The following is an 18,505-nucleotide window of genomic DNA, read 5'->3' as shown; positions in this document are numbered from 1 at the left end:
CACGGCTCCACGGCTCCATAGAACCACAGCGGGTTTGAGTACAGGCAGTCATTCAGCCATGGTCCCTTTGCTGGCTGACTGATACATCCCCATGTATCTATTTTTTTACATTCCTATTTTTCAGATATGTATCTATATCTAATAAAACAAACACTCAACCACAGTTCCTATTAGGGCATTCCTAATTCAACCACTACTTCAGGCTGTGACTTCCACAATCTCACTACTCGCTGCGTGGAGTAGTTCTTACATAGCATTTCAGGCAAACCATTAAGTGTTGTGCATCACTCAGAAAATAAGATGCAGGATGTATTAGAATACAGGTGTCTTTGTAGCTTCTCTAAACCAATATTAAGTGAAATTGTGTTCTTCTCTTCCAGGGATCTTTCATACAACAGCATTTCCTCATTAGATGATAACCTTTTCAACAATTTGACTTCCCTGCAGAAAATGTGAGTGACTTGTTTATTCAATGTTATCGCTTTTTAAACCGTAACAAAAAAACTATTAAAATCGCATTGGCTTCACATTATTATTTCCCCTCTAGAGCCTGATTCTAATTTCAGCAAAAGCTGCTTACATACAGTACATCTCCATCATTCTCTGGTTGTTCTGAGAAAGTGTTTGATTCTTTGTCCATTTTCACCTTGTAACTGAGATGTAGCTTCACCCAAAATGTGCTGAAAGCAGGTCGACAGGACAATTCAGCACAGCAGTTTTTAAAACAAACTGTATGCTGGGCTGGCCTACTCCTTGTCCCCCACTCTATCTGCCCCACCATCGGCAGGCAGGCTTTCAGCCACTTGGCACCCACTCTCTGGAAATCCATTCCCAGGTCTCTTCGACTTGCTACCTCATAAATATTACTTCAACGAACTTGCATATGTATATATATATATATATATTATCAGATGAAATGCAGGAAGTGGGAGATGGGAAGATAGATTTAAATGGTTTTAAAACCAAAATTAGGAAGGATATTTTAATGAATGAGGCAAGAATCTTAGAATAATTTACAAGGAAGGTATTAAATGATAAATCCATATGTACATTCAAATTGCATAACATATGTGTAGAATGGATGCATTCTCTAGTTCTAATATTGAACAGATTTCAATGTATGTAATGCCTTGTGCTTTTTTATCCCCAGATATCTTCAGGGCAATAATATTAGTATTCTTCTCAAAGAAATCTTCGCTGGTAGAAGATATTTATCAGTTATGTAAGTACTCTCTCTTTTCCTCTTGAAAGAATTGGGTCAAGGGCTGTTTATGAGATGTACAATTCGCAGTATTGGTGTTGACCTAAAAAAAACACTTACTGCTCTGCGATAAGTTACATGCACTTCATTTGGTTAGGATTGAGCAGTACAGTAAAAGCAAATCCATTTACATATAATCTACAAACAGTCCATGATATGCTTCATAGCTAGATTCCCCAGCACTGGAAAATCATTTGAAAAACTGTGAAGCACATCACTGTATTACACAAGATCACAGCCGTGACCACTTGGAAGAAGGCCCTTCAGCCCATCTGGTCTCATCCCTCCAAAATACCTACCCAACCGTCTGCCCATTACAATTTTTTAAAATTTGTCCAGTGCCCCTGGTCTCAACCACCCTGCCTGGCAACCAGCTCCAGTTCTTAATTACTCTCTGGGAAAAGGAAAACTTCCCAGTGTCCATCCTGGAATTGCCCTTTGCGACTCTAAACCGTTGTCCACTTGTTGTGCTGTTTTGGTGAGTTCTAAATTATTGTTCTGGGTTTAATTTTTCAATCCCAATTTTTGGTCCCCTCTGAGATGTGTTCTTTCAAGACAGAATACTGGTGTGATTGCAATTAACAGGAGGAGAATATCCAAGGATTCAGACATCAAAGAGCTTCGCTCTTGTGTTTTAGTTCCCCTAGCCACTGGATTCATAAAACTAATCAAAAAGCTTCTTAGATTTGCATACTATGTTCAACCTTGAAAATATAATAATAATAATATATGTTATATATAAGTTATTATATTTTCTAATAAATATATATTTGAAAATATAGATGTGTCACTGGATTTTGTACATACTGTATATGAAATACACTCACAAGTACATAGACGTATACAGAGGCTGATTCATTTTAAAGCCATTACAGAAAGTTGCAATGTCACGTGTGATTTGAAGTTTGCCAAATATGCTGTCTGCTATGACCACAAAATGTGTTAGCAACATTGTCACTTTATCATCTCTGATGGTGAATGCTTAACGTTGAAAGCTGGAATCAATTTAGAATAAAATTTACAATTGTTTCCCACTTTTTCATTACAGAGATATAAGCAACAATCAGATATCTACTTTAGAAGATGGGATATTTGCTGATTTATTTAATTTAAGTGAAATGTAAGTTTTACTGAATTCTCTTGCGGAAATGGTGCATAGCGGGTGTCTGATCGGTAACACAGACTTAAGTGAATTGAAGCATGGGGCCCAATAGTGAGAACATGCATTCCACGTGTCAGCTGTTAGCCTCTGTTGATCATGACCTATTTCTTGGCTCTCTGTATGTTTACAGTGCAAAATTAATTGCACCAAGGCCATATTTGCAGTTGGTGGGACGGAATTAATGATGGTATCTGAATATCATTATAGAAGCATGAGCATTAGTCTACAAACAACAACAACTTGCATTTATATAGCAGACTTCATGCAGGGAAACCTCTTGGAATGTTTGAGAAGAGGTGGATGGGTACAGGATGAGGTGCTCAAAGGAGGGGAAGGTGCCAGAGGAATACAGGGATAGACCAGATAGGTTTGGGAGATGAGGTCGGTTGGGGTGAGGGGTGTGGTGGGAAGTGTAGCCAGTCGGGGAGGCTTTGACGAGGGGAACAGGATCGCAGGACAATGATAATCAATCTGTGAATCAATAATTCAGATTTTTTTTAAAAACCCTTCAATGTTTCAGAAACTTGAGTTTTAATGACTTTGTTTGTGACTGTAACCTTTCCTGGTTACCTGCCTGGATAAACAGTGAGGAAGCAAAAGGGGTGAATGTGGTCGATAGTGAATTCATCAAGTGTGCGAAACCTTCCAAGTTTGAAGACTTGTCGGTGTTCAGTGTTAATATTTCAAGGATTCTCTGTGGTGAGTCCAAGTAGCTTTCTTCATTGATTCTTTTCTGTGGTTTAGCTTGGAAAATATTGAATTAGGTTGTCAAGAAATGTGCATTAAAAGAGCAACTTTCATCTGCCGCGGTCTCTGTGCTTTTTTTTAAGTAAAATACAATGTAAAAACAGATGGGATAGCCAAAAAAGTTGATTATTTTCCTTTCTGGTGAATCAAAGCAACACAATTCTGTAGATTGACCTAAACTCACCAGGAGGTAAGTTTAGGTCCATCTACAGAATTGTGCTTTGTCCCAACATGAATTGGGCTTTGCCCCAACATCAGTTAGTATAAAGAAAACTAGAAGTTATCAAAGAGAAGAGACTTTCATCCCCTCATTCAGGATTGTAAAGAAACACTGTTAGGTATTGAATCAAAAGGCCTAAGACAAAAGGCCACAATAGCAATACGAAAAATAACCCCTTCTACATTCATTGCTCTCCAGTTAACACAATTTCTACAATTATTGGGGGGATTTACTCTGCAAAATACAGGGGTTTATGGCACATAAATAGCAATAATCAGGGATATATATAATCTGAAATTCCAACTAGTTTTAGTCAGCAAGACCATTTTGGCTTAAAATTATGAAAATTTGTAAATGCAGTCTTTACTTAAAAGCTGTTTGTCCGTAGTTCTTAAAAAGAACCAGGTTCCAGACTGAGACAAGTTTTAAGACAAAACTGGCCAACAGGCTAAGATTAAGTAGAATTTCAGGCCTGCAGCCATTGCAGATAGTCCACTCAAAAGACATCACAACACTATAAAATTTTGCATATAATGCCAAAAGCCATCAGGTCTCACATAATTATCAGGTTCATTTCTCTTTATGGCATTTCTTTATGATTAAATTGCAGCTTTGGGACTCGCTCAAAGCAACCAACTAGAATTCAATTGTAAGTCAGCTCTTGAATACAATCTGGAGCTCCACTAAGAGAAACAAAGATCTTGTTTCATTAGTCATCAATCCAAGGCTGATCCAATATCGATAAAGCAAACTGGTGAAAGGCAATAGCTTTCCACTATCTTACTATAGTTAGCACAAGGGTGGTAACATATTTCAGATATACACAATAAGATGCATTAGGTTATGAATATTTTGTGGGACTTTTTTTAAGAGAGAGGCCTTTCTCATTGTTTGTCTTCTTTCTTTTACCCCAAGGATCTGAATATATGGCGTGTTTATCTGATAAGAAATCCATAGTAAGCTTATCATTACTAACTTTGTGGAATTCCAGCAGAGAAAACTGCACTGCTCTGTGTTTCGCTGAAGATGAACTGTACGCTGCCCTAGACAGCGACAATCAATGCCTGTGTGGCTCAAGCCTGGAACCTGACTCTATCGCACTATGCACACAGGAGAAGACGGGGGGGCAGCTTTCGCCAGCCTGTGGCTGCACTGTAGTGAAAGAAGCATTCCAAGTTACAATCGCAAACTTTGCTGAACTGCGCACTTTTAGCCTTTACGAACTGGCACGGCTGACTGTTGTGCCTTTGGTTCATGTTAGCACTTTCCAGTGGGACTTTGGAGATCTCTCCCCACTTTTCAACACTACCGACCATGTGGTCCTCCACAAATACAGCCTGCCAGGGACGTACCTGGTCAGTGTCACGTTGTTTGTGGGTCACAGGGTGATCTCACTCCACGTAGAGATTCAGGTCACCGTTCACCCAGGAAGGATGGAGCTGACTTGCCCTCCCGTAGTTCAGACTCAGGAAAGCATTGGCATTGGGATCTGCAACTGGGATAGCCTCAATGTTACAGCATTGTGGAGCATCACTACACCGAATGGTAACACAACAAGGGGTGAGTGAAAAGACTCTGAATTACCTTTAACAAATGATCTCAACATACACATAATAATAATAATCCTTGTATTTGATATAGCGTCTTATCATGATGTTGAGACGTCTCAAAGTGCTTCACAGTATATATTGTAAAGTGGATTGACTGTATATTTTATGGGTGAAACATGGCAGCCAATTGGGCACAGCAGTGTCCCACAAACAGTCGTGGATTGAGTGACTACATTTTTTTTTGGGGGTGGGGAAGGATTAAAAAGTGAACCGCCAATCGACTAACACCTGGATTCCTATTTACTGCCAGGTAAACGGAGGCCTAGTTTCCTCCCTGCCCGGGAATCAAACCCAGGTCCTCTAGCTTGCGAGGTGAGCATGCTATGTAAATTGCCAATGCAATTACTGCCACCATCACTCTGTCCTGTACCACCAAGAAGCAGCCTTTGCTTACGGTCCTCCTCCTTGTGTGTCATACAAGGAGGAGGACCGTAAGCAAAGGCTGCTTCTTGGTGTGTCCTGTAGCTCAGTGGTTAGAGCGCTCACTTTGCAAGCGAGAGACCTGAGTTCAATTCCAGGCAGGTCAGGGCGAAACCTTGGGCAAGTTTCCTTACTCCACACTCCTAATAAAAATCCCTCCAAAAAAACAAAACAATAATAAATTGGTCATTTTCAATCCATGACTGTTTGTGGGACATTGCTGTGCGCAATTGGCTGCCGCATTCGCCCACAAATATACAGTCAATTCACTTTACAGTATATTCTGTGAAGCGCTTCAGGACGTTTAGAAGACGTGAAAGGTGCTATATCAAATGCAAAGATTATTATTATTATACTGTATCTGGTAACAAATAGGTTTCATGTTTCACCCACAAAATATTAGTCAATTCACTTTACAGTATATTCTGTGAAGCGCTTTGAGACGACGCAAGCATGTGATAAGGCGCTATATCAAATGCAAGGATTATTATATCATAGCATGAATTGCTACTTTTCTCTATTAATATTTTATACAGATTACAATCTGTGTAATTATGACTTTTCTACAGAAATGCCATCTTGCTCTCTGGGTGGGTATCTGACCAACAGTCGCTGCTATAAGCTCGTGAACAAGAGCTCTACATGGTCCAAAGCCCGGCACTTCTGTCAGTCTCATACCGGTGGTGACCTGGCAATTCTAAAGGATCTAGAGGTTCAAACCTTTCTTCTAAATGTCACAGAATGGTAAGTTGTCCAATTATTCTCCAAATCTACACATAAGTCAGTTACTGATTTAGGTTTCTAAGTCTCTCTTGAACTTTGATGCTCAGCCCTGTGGATATTTATAGACACGAACACTGTGTAAGGTGGGATGTGAAACTGAGGTTCTGTTTTGTCTGTTCAGTTGGCTGTGAAGATCCCATGATGCTGGAAAGCAGAAGATTTGCCAGATAAAATTGGTCATTCACCTCATGGTTGTTTGTGGGGACCTTGCTGTGAGCAAAATGGTTGTTATATGCGAGAAACTCCCTTCCCTTTTCCAAACGTGTAATGAATGTGTATTGTGTAATGTGATATAACATCCACCCGAAAAGTCAAACCTCGCTTTAACATCCCATCCGAAGGATATTGCGACACTGGAGTGTCAACCTAGATTATGAGCTCAATTCCCTGACGTAGGCTCTGAACCCATAACCTTCCAGAGGCTACCACAGCTAGAATGCCAGCAAACAGATTTGGGGTGACACATTCAAACAACTTGAGTGCATCTGTTGCTGTCGATGCCTAGCAGTGCAATCACGAGCACAGCCAGCCAAGGATATAGCAGATCCGCTTCCACTTTAAGTGGCTCTGCAGCACAAGATGAAATGCATTCTTTGCTTTACATGTTCTGACTGCACCTTTCATTTTATAATGGCATGAAAATTGCTTTGTAGACAGCTAACCAATCTCGCACAGTCTGCAGACTGCAAACAGATTTCATGCAGTCCTGAGCAATGCCATCATTTCCTTTTGATCCCATGCTCAGACTCTTCACACTGACTGCACTGGACAGATTTGTGCTACACACATATGGGAAATTAACTCTAGAGTGAAGGATATGGCCATTTGCAACACTTATAACTGAATGTGTCTGAAGCTTTATGCACACCATCCGTTTATGAAACTACTGGAGCCTTATTAATGTGTCATTTTCTGCTATCTTGGGGGAATGTTATAAACACAAAATGCTTGTTCCCCAAGCACTATAATGAGACCAGAGTGCATTTTAATGGGCAAGGTAATGTGGGTCTGCTATACGCTTTATTTATGCTGTGCTGCCCTGTGCCTTAAATAATGAATACTAATCTGAACTTGCAGTAAAATATGGGCCATGACTTCACATTTTAACACAAGTTTACAGCCTGCAAACTTCGTGTGAGGAATCTCTTACAAGCTCTGACTGTGAGGAGATGCTGGATTTCTTCAAATCCAAAATCGAGGGGATCCATTCCGCTGCCTCCGCTCTCCCAAATGGCACTTCCTCCCTATCTCCACCACCACACTCCGACCGCTACCCATCCCTCTCTCCACATTTTCAAAGCTGTCTCCCCTTCCTTTCTCATTGCCACCATATGCAGCATGAAACATACCACCTGCTCCCTTGATCCCATCCCACCCCTCTCCTTACCTCCCAGCTCCATCTCCTCATCTTTCTACTCTCCGACACCATCAATCTCTCCCTTTCATCTGGCACCGTTCCCATCCCAATAAAACAGCTACAATCACCCCCATCTTGAAAAAACCTTCCCTGGACCCTTCCCTGCCTTCTTGACTACTGGCCCATCTCCAACCTCCCTTTTCTTTCAAAGGTCCTTGAAAGAGTCGTTGCTTCCCAGCTTCACTCATTCCTCTCCTACCACCCCCTTCACGAGCTCCTCCAGTCAGGTTTCCCTGCTGAACTGCTCTGGTCAAGGTGACAAACAACATTTTGTCCATCTATGACCAGGGCTCCCTCTGCCTCCTCGTTCTCCTTGACCATTCTGCTGCCTACGATACCATGGATCACTCTATCCTCCTCCATTGCCTCTCCTAACTCAACCTTCAAGGTTCTGTCCTTGAATGGTTCAGGTCTTATCTCTCACACTGTCTCCAATCTTTCTCCGCCTACGGTTTCTCTTCGAGCCCCTGCACAGTCTTGTGCGGCGTTCCTCAGGGCTTTGTCCTCGGTCCCCTCCTCTTCAACCTCTACATACCTTGATGACATCATCCGCAGACATGCGGTCAACTTCCATGACACCCAACTCTATCTCTCTGCCTCCACCCTCGATTCCAGGACAACTGATGTCCTGACAGACTGTCTGTCTGACATCAAGTCCTGGATAAGAGTCAACTTTCTACAGCTGAATGTCAGCAAGACTGAGACTCAGGAGAGATTGGCTCGCACAGCGCCTCCGCACCTCAGGCCCTGGCAGCATCAACAGCCACTGTTGCACACTCCACCTCACCAAGCCAGTCAGGAACTTGTTCGACCTTCAACTGTCCTTTTTTTCCCTTATATCCGTGCCAGGCGCCAACTCTGCCTTCCCCCCACCTCCATAACTTTGCCCGACTCCACCACTGCTTCACACCTCAGGCCACCAAAACCCTCATACACACATTTGTCACCTCAAGGCTCGACTATGGAAACTCCCTCCTTGTCGGTCTCCCCAACTCTTCCCTCCACAAGCTGCAGATCATCCAGAACTCTGCAGCTCATGTCCTCTCTCGCACCAGGCTCCGTCATCCCATCACCCCCACCCTCGCCCGGCTCCCCATTCCTCAGAGGATAGAATTCAAAATCATTGTCCTCACTTTTAAGGCCCTCCATGGCCTTGCCCCCTCCTACCTCTCTGACCTGGTGACCCCCTAGCAACCTGCCCGCACCTTCCGCTCAGCAGGCTCCGGCCTGCTCCAGGTCTCACGCCCGACCCGCCCTACCATCGGCGGTCGGGCATTCAGCCTCTCTGCTCACACTCTTTGGAACTCCATCCCACAATCCCTTCACCTACTCCCTCTCTTGCCTCTTTCAAGGCACAACTCAAGGCCCTCTTTTTTGACCGTGCCTTCAGCCACCTTCCTATCCGCTCTGACCTCCCTCATCCCAACCCTGCCCCCCACGCTCGGATCCTGATCTCTGACTATAAAGCACCTTTCACATCGGGAGGATGTCCCAAGGCTGTTCAGCGCCTTTGGACGTTCTCCCGATGCGAAAGGTGCTTTACAAATGTAATTTTTGTTGTTGTATTTGTACTGCTCGCTGCATGGAGTGAATATCATATTGTGATCTCCATTAAGGACACAATAATGGAGGCGGTGAAATGTCCTTGCAGCATAGTATGTGGGGATAGGCTCAGACAGCTGGTGTTAAGGCTTATTGCTGGGTAAAAGCACTGCATTGTGCATTGTGTTTATCTTATGCACTATAACAGATCATAGGAGAAGACAGTGCTTGACATGCCATTAGATGCAAATAAGTAAAATGATGACCTCATCACTCTGATGACCACTGATACACAGAGGAGGGAGAAGGTTTATCGAATGTCAAAGCAATTGATAGTCAACTCTGCTAAGCTGCGGGTGCATTTCAGTCGTGGAACATTTCTCCTCGTCACAGTGTAGAGCTTATTTGATAGTCTACCATCACCCTCTTTCTATCTTTCTTATCATCATTTCAATATCTCTCTGCTCAGACTACAACCCAGGAAATTAATCTTCTATCATGTAGCAGGATTAAGGTCAGCCCTTTGGTTAATAAAGAAATACACACTTCATAAAGAAATTACAAGGCATTTTCCTCTGCAGCGATTAATAATATAGCAGAAAATGCAGTCCTATTTGCCAGTTATGTTGACATGTACAGCCAATAATCACACTTTGTATTGATTACAAAGCACAAAGTTGATAGTGACAGAACAGTCATTCAGATTTGTTCTGTACAATAGTTTCAGTGCACAGCTGTTGTAAGTCCATTGAAAATCTGTTAGCGGCATTACATCACATTTGTTTAGCTGGCCAAGATGAGAAAACTTAAGAGAGAACAGTGTAAAAAAGGAAAAGTATTGTCTATGCTTATAACATCAAGAACGTCTCAAAGTGCTTCACAAAGTTTTTGTGTACTGTCATGACTGTAATGTAGTGAACCCAGCAACCAATTTATGCCCAGCAATGTCTGACAAACAGCTTTGAAGGATAGCAACCCTTGACAATGCAACTCTTCTTCATCCTGAATTAAAAGCTTAAGGTCTATATGTTACACAGCACCAGATTTCTGAAACTATGCAACTGTGCCAAGCTTTTCAGTAAATACGACTATGAAATTTTTAATGTCACAGTTAGTTGATAGTAAACTGAGCTCTCTCAGCCTTGTACTATCGGATATAGATGCTGAGTCAAAGTTCACTGAATGCAACATTAAAGAATAAGAATGAAAAGGAAGAATCCAGAGGAATTCAAATCAGGAATGAAACAGGACTTCGTGCATTGAAGAACTTTGGAAAACATTCCTCCAAAATAAGAGCGAATGAAAAAATTCTGCAAGTTCTTAAATATTAAGACAAAATGGTGCAAAAGACTAAATGTGGGTGCAGTTCCTGGTCTCTGGTGTAGGGAGGTTGAAGGATTTATTCCTCAGAGATTCCTGTCTTCTTAGCCATTAAGAATCCTGTCTGGATAGAGAAGGTTTGAGGGTTGGTATGATCAAAGTGGTTACATTAGAATATATTAGAATATACAGCACAGAAACAGGCCATTTGGCCCAACTGGTCTATGCCGGTGTTTATGCTCCACATGAGCCTCCTGCCCTTCCTCAGCTAAACCTTCAAGCAGAACCTTCTATTCCTTTCTCCCTCATGTACCTATCCAGCTTCCCCTTAAATACATCTGTGCTATTTGCCTCAACAACTCCTTGCGGCAGCATGTTCCACATTCCCACTACTCTCTGTGTGAAGAAATTTCTTCTAACTTCCCTATTTGATCTATTTGTGACTATTTTATATTGATGGCCCCTGGTTTTGGTCTCCCCCACAAGTGGAAACATCTTCCCTATCAACCTATCAAAACCTTTCAGCATTTTAAAGAATCCAAGTATGTTCAGCCTTTCCTGATAGGTGTAACCTCTCAGTTCTGGGATCATCCTTGTGAATCTCCTTTGCACCCTCTCCAGTGCTTCTACATCCCTTCTATAACATGGGGACCAGAACTGCACACATGTGGTCTAACCAAGGTTCGATAGGAGTTCACCATAACTTTCCTGCTTTTCATTTCTATCCCTCTAGAAATGAACCCCAATGCCTGGTTTGCCTTTTTTATGGCCTTATTAACCTGGGTTGTTCCTTTTAGTGAATTGTGTATGTGTACCCCTAGATCCCTTTGCTCCTCTACCCCATTTAGACTTTAATTTCCAGGATGTATGTGACTTCCTTATTCCTTCTACCAAAATGTACCGCCTCACACATTTATACATTGAAATGCATTTGTCATTTAAATGCCCATTCAGCAAGTTTATTAATGTCTTGCTGTAATGTGTTGCCGTCCTCCTCTGTATTAACTACTCCACCCAGTTTGGTGTTGTCTCCAAATTTCGAAATTGTCCTGCTGATTCCCGAATCCAAATCATTAATGTATATTATGAACAACAGCGGGTCCCAATACTGTTTAAGGAAGTCATGTTTGACAAATCTCATACAGTTTTTTGAGGATATTTCCAGTAAACTAAATAAGGGTGAATCAGTGGATGTGATCTATTTGGACTTCCAGAAGGCATTTGATAAGGTGCCACATAAAAGGTTAGTCCAAAGGATAAGGGCCCATGGAATTGGGGGGAGCATATTAACGTGGATTGGGGAATGGTTAACAAGTAGGAAACAAAGAATAGGGATAAACGGGTCCTTTTCAGATTGGCGTGATGTGACTAGTGGAGTGCCACAAGGATCAGTCCTTGGGCCTCAGCTATTTACCATCTACATCAACGATCTAGATGAGGACATCGAAGTTAATATATCTAAATTCGCGGATGACACAAAACTAGGAGGAAGTGTCAACACAGAGGACAACATTAAAAAATGCAGTGAGACATAGATAGGTTAGGTGATTGGGCAGGTACCTACCTGATGAAGTATAATGTAGGGAAGTGCGAAGTCATCCACCTAGGGAGCAAAAACAGTAGAGTGGGCTATTTTTTAGAAGGGGAGAGATTGGAATGTGTTAGCGTCCAGAGGGACTTGGGTGTCCTTGTACACCAATCACAGAAAGTTAGTCTGCAGGTGCAGTGAGCGATTAGGAAGGCGAATGGTATGTTAGCATTCATTATGAAAGGATTAGAGTATAAGAGTAGGGAAGTCTTGTGCAACTGTACAGGGCCCTGGTGAGATCACACCTGGAATACTGTGTCCAGTTTTGGTCTCCCATTTAAGGAAGGATGTACTTGCCTTGGAGGGGTTGCAGCGTAGATTTACTAGGTTAGTACCAGGGATGAAGGGGTTGAGTTACGAGGATAGGCTGACCAATTTGTGCCTATATTCTCCAGAATATAGAAGAATTAGAGGGGATCTTATAGAAACCTATAAGATCATCAAAGGGCAATGATAGAGTAGATAGTGTGAGATTGTTTCCCCGGTTGGAGAACTAAAACCAGGGGTCACAACCTTAAAATCAGAGGCAGCCCTTTCGAACTGAGTTGAGGAAGAACTTCTTCACTCAAAGGGCGGTGAATGTATGGAACTCACTACCCCAAAGGGCTGTTGACGCTCAGTCCTTGAACATATTCAAGACTGAGATAGGTAGATTTCTTATTGCAAAAGGGATTAAGGGATATGGGGATAAGGCAGTGTCAGGTTATTAGCTGGAGTTAGATTAGAAGATCAGCCATGATTGAATGGCGGGGCAGGCTCGAAGGGCCGAATGGCCTTCTCCTGCTCCTACATGTTATGTATGTTATGTTATGTTATCACCACTGCCCACCCCCTGCCAGTCTGAGTAGTTACCTTTTAACCCTACTCTCTGTTTTCTGTTTTGCAGCAGCTTGCTATCCATTCTACTATTTTCCCCCTGACTCCACATGCTCTGACCTTATTCATCAGTGTATTATGTGGTACCTCATCGAACGCCTTTTGGAAATCTAAATATATTACATCTATCGCATTCCCCTTGTCTACTCTTTCTGTTACCCCTTCAAAGAATTCAATGAGGTTGGTCAAACATGACCTTCCTTTTTGAAATATTTACTGACTATTCTTTATTATGTTTTCCGTTTCTAGGCGTTTTTCTATTATCTCCTTCAGTAAGGATTCCATTATCTTTCCTACCCCTGATGTTAAGATGACAGGTCTATAGTTCCCTGGGCTTGTTCTATCTCCCTTTTTAAATATAGGTATAACAAGAAGTGTTATACCTATGTTTAAAAAGATGTGACTGTAAAGATATTAAGATGTGACTGGGTGGATGGGGAGGTGGTAGTGGGGAGAGTAAAGGGAGAGGTTTGGAAGAACTTCTTCTCGCAGAGTGTTGTCAGAGGATGGAATGATTTGTCAGGTCTGGCTAATGGGGGCATTAGCCAATTAGGGGGCATTAGGGGGCATTTGAAAAAGAATTAGACAAACACATGCAGAAGAAGGGTATTAGAGGATACAAGGAAAGAGCAGGAAAATGGGATTAAATTGGACGATTATTTGGAGGAGCAAACACCTCCTACTGTGTCGTCCATTGATTCATCCATTGTCTCCATCCAAGGCTCAAGGCTTTTGGCGTCAAAACTGATGTTAGTATATTTGTGGGGGGGAACACTGGCTAAGCAGCAATTTGAGAAATTTCCTGAGAGCCTCTGGTGATTGACTGCAACATAAGGGTAAGTTGATGTTGTGGAGTAGATAAGGCTGCATGGGTGGCGTCAGTACAGATACTTGCTTTTGAAAGTAGTGTGAGCTTGCGTTTTGTACCACATTAGCAGTGCATCAGCCTCCATAACAACATTCACTTAATTTCTACAGCAGTTAATCTCATTCTGTCCAGAAAGCCACCTGAAAGACACTATGCAGATCTGTCTGATCTACAGGTTGCCTTTGCTCAGTTTGACATTGGAGCAGTGCTGTTTCCAATTGGGACAATGAGTTTCTCCCTAAGGAACCTCAACGTCTTGGTAAAGCTCATTTTGTAATCATAGTAATATGTCCGTTGGTAAACTCTTCTGTCCCTGTTGCAGCAGGCGTCCTGTGTGGATTGGACTCAGCGATACTGTTAGTGCTGGAACACTACAGTGGGTGGACGGGTCTATTCTTGAACACTATCACAACTGGTTGCCCGGGGAACCGAACATGTTACTGAATAACACTTGTGTGCTTATGGGAGTGAACCACGCAGGGCAATGGAGGGCTGGCTTATGTAACACCAAGAGACGCTTCATTTGTGAATACAGGCCTGGAGGTATATCACTAATATGCACTAACATTCGGTTCATCTGGTCAGTTTGACACACATGGAAACCAATCGCCGTACTGAAGAGCATCCAAACAAAACTACAGAGAGTTCCACATGTGTATGGAATCCACTTTGTCTGGAATAGAGTGCATACTCGTTCCACCCAGTGAGAGGCATCCTGCTTACCTAATCTTGGAGAATTCAGGCCCAGGTTGGCAAGAGCCAAGGCTTAAGAACCCTGGACTGTGTATTGAGGTTTAAGCAGAAGTTTAATCAGCTAAAACCATGCAACTTGCCAATTATGAACACTGCCAAGCTTGTGCTTGTCCAGCTTGGACCACGCTACTGATTGAGGCTTTTTTGAATCATAGAATTATACAGCACAGAAAGAGGCCATTCAGCCCATCGTGTCTGTGCCGGCTCTTTGAAAAGAGCTTCCAAATCAACCCCACTCCCCTGCGCTCTCCCCATAGCCCTGATCAACCCCACTCCCCCGCTCTCTCCCCATAGCCCTGATCAACCCCACTCACCTGCGCTCTCCCCATAGCCCTGATCAACCCCACTCGCCCGTTCTCTCCCCATAGCCCTGATCAACCCCACTCCCCCGTACTCTCCCCATAGCCCTGATCAACCCCACTCCCCCGTTCTCTCTCCATAGGCCTGCAAACTTGTCCTCCCCAAATAATTATCTACTTCTGTCTTAAAAGCTTTGATCTACAGTGTTTTCGGGAACAAGCCCAACCCAGTGTAACACTATGTTTGACGTGTACATTAATTTTGAATTAGAATTTCAGATATTACTATTTATTTAACAAGATTTTCTTTTAATGTGTTTTGAAACACAGAAAAGGTACTAGATGCTGATTATTTTCTTCTGGGACCCCCAGCATTTAGCACACATCAACTTGTAAAGAATCTCACTATAAACAGAGACATACCGACACTAGTAGGACAAATTGAGGTGAGTAAAGGTCTCCCCTTTGGCACCTTGGGAATGGTTGGATCGGCTGTGTATTTGTAAATATGTTCATCTTGTCAGCTTCTTAATCAAGTGACCGCATTCACCGAATTGTCTAATTTAAAGCTTCTTAAAATAAATTTTCAGTTATCATTTCTTTTTGCCAACATCATCCAACCCCAACCCTCCTCAGTGCTCCCCTTAGTCTCTATAAAGAGCTTGGAGACACTGTCCTAAGTGAAAGGGCACTAATTAAGCATGGGTTTTTGTTGATGCTATTGACTATAGAATTTACTTAAGGTTAATGTTAATGTTAATGTTTAATGGCACTTGAGCAGATATTCCACCTGTGTCTCGATCTTCGAAATTCAGAGTGTCCAGAATTTGTCAAATGCTGCCCTAATTTTGAAGCCAGTTTTCTGAAAGCTCTTCTAAGCACTACAAAAAAAGGTTCAAAGTTAAAACTGAATTGAGCAATTTGCCTGAATTCAACACTCTCTGAAATGTGAAGAAAACAGTTAATAGTTCATCAGGTGAATTTCTCCCCAGAAGCAGGGAACAGCTGAGATTTCTGTCTTCCTCAAGACTGAACTGGTTACTAATCTGTTTGTTCATGCTTTGACTTTGCAGCTCATGGTTTTTCCAGGCCTTTGGTTTGGTCATAAAGGGTTTGTTTCAGCACTTGAATTTGCCACGCAAAGTCTGAACAGTACAGTCCAGATAAGATTTCAGATCTACCGCCCAAGATGCGTTGGCACTGACCTACGCCTTGTGACGCCAGGTAATGGTTTAATAAGAGAGGGAAATAAGTGACAAAATAATAGTTCTTTGCATGTGAATAATCAGCAGGAGCAGCCTGGCTCAGTTGGTAAGAATTTGGAGGATGTCTCAAATCACTTCCCAAATTGTACTGTAAAGTGTAGTTAGTCACTGTATATTTTGTAGGCAAGAGTGGCAGCAATTTGGATATAGTCACATCCCACAATTGGCTAAATACTGCAGGAAAAATTGATGTTAAAGAGTACAAGTAAAGAACAAGGAGGGTAGCTAGCCCCAATTGGGGAGCCAGATCTGGCACAGACACAATAGGAATTCAGTGCTGGAAACATATCATTTACTTTGCAGGTAATGAAGAGACCTGCACACCGTTTGCTTTCTGCACATCACAGGGGAACAGCAATTTCACCACTGGTTGCCCCAGGGGAACCTTCTGGTGTAATACAGTCGAGACCTGTCTGCCACTCAGAGAACCCTGCGGTGATGAGGATTTGAATTTGTGCCCAAATCTAATCCTGCCCCAGTTCAACATCAGCCGCCTGAGCTACGATCGGGTGAAGGAAGTGACTTGTACGGTCCCAGCCGACCGTCCCACTCATTACGTAGTAAGTATCAGCCATTATTTCCCATTTCTGTTGCTCATTCCCCCAGCGTTGCTCTTCACTTATCTGGGTTACATCAGGCAGCTGAGCTCTTGGACTGGCAACTGCCCAGCTGGACTCAGTGAGACCATTACATCACATTTCCTCACAAGCTTCCTGACCGCACTGGCTTCATTTTTAACCTGCCCGACAGAATTGTGATAGACTGTTGCAAAGCGAGAGGTGCCAATTGTAACCTGTGCTCTCACGTTCAAAGCAAAGGGCCGCTATCTTTGCCAAAATCCCCAAAGAAATTGATTGCAGCTGCCACTTACGCACAAAACTTTAAAAGAATGAGGGCAAGTCGACTGCTATGTTTGGAAAAAAAAAGCTAATGGAGTCCTCGGTTTATGAATAGGGAATATAATATAAAGCAAAGGGTAATACTAAGCCTGTATAAATATTTAGTTAGGCTTCAGTTGGACTATTATCTAGTTTGGTGGCACTTCACTATAGGAAGGATGTCAAGACCATAGAAAAGGTACAATGCACATTCAGAGATGATACCAGGAGTCCTGTAGCTCAGTGGTTAGAGTGCTCGCCTCGCAAGTGAGAAACCTGGGTTCGATTCCCAGCAGGGCGAAACCTTGGGCAAGTTTCCATACTCCACATGCCTGATAATAATCCCAAAAGAATAAAAAACAATAATAAATTGGTCACTTCAATCCACGACTCTTTGAGGGACACTGCTGTGCGCGATTGGCTGCCACGTTTCACCCACAAATATACAGTCAATTAACTTTACAGTATATTCTGTGAAGCGCTTTGAGACGTCTAGAAAATGTGAAAAGGCCCAAGGTTTCGCCCTGCTGGGAATCAAACCCAGGTCTCTCACTTGCGAGGCGAGCACTCTAACCACTGAGCTACAGGACTCCTGGTATCATCTCTGAATGTGCATCGTACCTTTTCTATGGCCTTGACATCCTTCCTATAGTGAAGTGCCACCAAACTTAACAATACTCCAACTGAAGCCTAACTAAATATTTGTTTTCTCTAGAACTCAGAAAGCTGAGAGGAGACCTGATGGAGGTTTTCTGAAATTATGAAGGATGTTGATAACATTACACAGAGAGTCACAGATTTACCTGAAAGAATGCAGGGAGAGATGAAGAAAATATATTTTTCCACACAGGGGCTGGTTCGGAGATGAAATGTTCAATCTGGCACTGGGGTTGGAGCAGAATCAGTAAAACAATTTTAAGAAGGGATATGGAGAAATATCTGAAAAGGAGAAATATAACAGGGTAGAGGGGAAAAAAGCAGATACATGAGACCAATTTGATTCTTCTTTCAAAGAGCCGACACAGACACAAAGACTGAATGGCTTCCTTCTGTCCTGTAAGATTCTATGATTCTCTCTGGTTCTCTCTCATAACAGTTGCGAGCTTAAAACTTTAAACAGACTATTCAGCCCATCGAGCCTGGGTCTACTAGGTTATTAGATCTTGGCAAATCTTTCTGTTCCTTTCGAATTACCTGTATACACAGCAATGTCCCACAAATTGCAGCCATGATGTAAAATTAAGGGTGGTCCAACCTTTTAGCTGCTGAGGCCCTATTTGGGAAACGTCCATGGGCCACATAAGCAATATTTTTGTGTTTCCCTTCCAGAAACATAACATCATTTATAGGTTATGGAGGGAGTAGGTTGGGGCAGATGAAATGGAAGTGGGGGAATGAAATCTGCCCGGGCGACAGATGCGGACCGTGCATGGGCCGCCAGTTGGACCACCCTGATGCGAGGGGATTGTAGGCCAGTAAAATGCAAAATTCTCGTT

General features: G+C 42.6%; 1 protein-coding gene across 1 annotated transcript in view; it reads left to right on the top strand.

The window, feature by feature from the left end:
• Nucleotides 1–300: 300 nt before the first annotated feature.
• Nucleotides 301–18,505, top strand: part of pkd1a (polycystic kidney disease 1a) — a 77,792-nt gene continuing 59,587 nt past the window's right edge. The window contains exons 1-10 of the mRNA XM_042341141.1: nt 301–452; nt 1,151–1,222; nt 2,310–2,381; nt 2,944–3,122; nt 4,306–4,950; nt 5,990–6,164; nt 14,137–14,357; nt 15,197–15,312; nt 15,940–16,090; nt 16,435–16,691. Coding sequence (XP_042197075.1) covers nt 301–452; nt 1,151–1,222; nt 2,310–2,381; nt 2,944–3,122; nt 4,306–4,950; nt 5,990–6,164; nt 14,137–14,357; nt 15,197–15,312; nt 15,940–16,090; nt 16,435–16,691 — 2,040 coding nt within the window. The remainder of the gene's footprint in view (nt 453–1,150; nt 1,223–2,309; nt 2,382–2,943; nt 3,123–4,305; nt 4,951–5,989; nt 6,165–14,136; nt 14,358–15,196; nt 15,313–15,939; nt 16,091–16,434; nt 16,692–18,505) is intronic.

This window comes from Callorhinchus milii, unplaced genomic scaffold, assembly GCF_018977255.1.
Source record: "Callorhinchus milii isolate IMCB2004 unplaced genomic scaffold, IMCB_Cmil_1.0 Scaffold16, whole genome shotgun sequence".
Classification (NCBI taxonomy): Eukaryota; Metazoa; Chordata; class Chondrichthyes; order Chimaeriformes; family Callorhinchidae; genus Callorhinchus; species Callorhinchus milii.
This window is presented reverse-complemented; position numbering and strand designations above follow the sequence as displayed.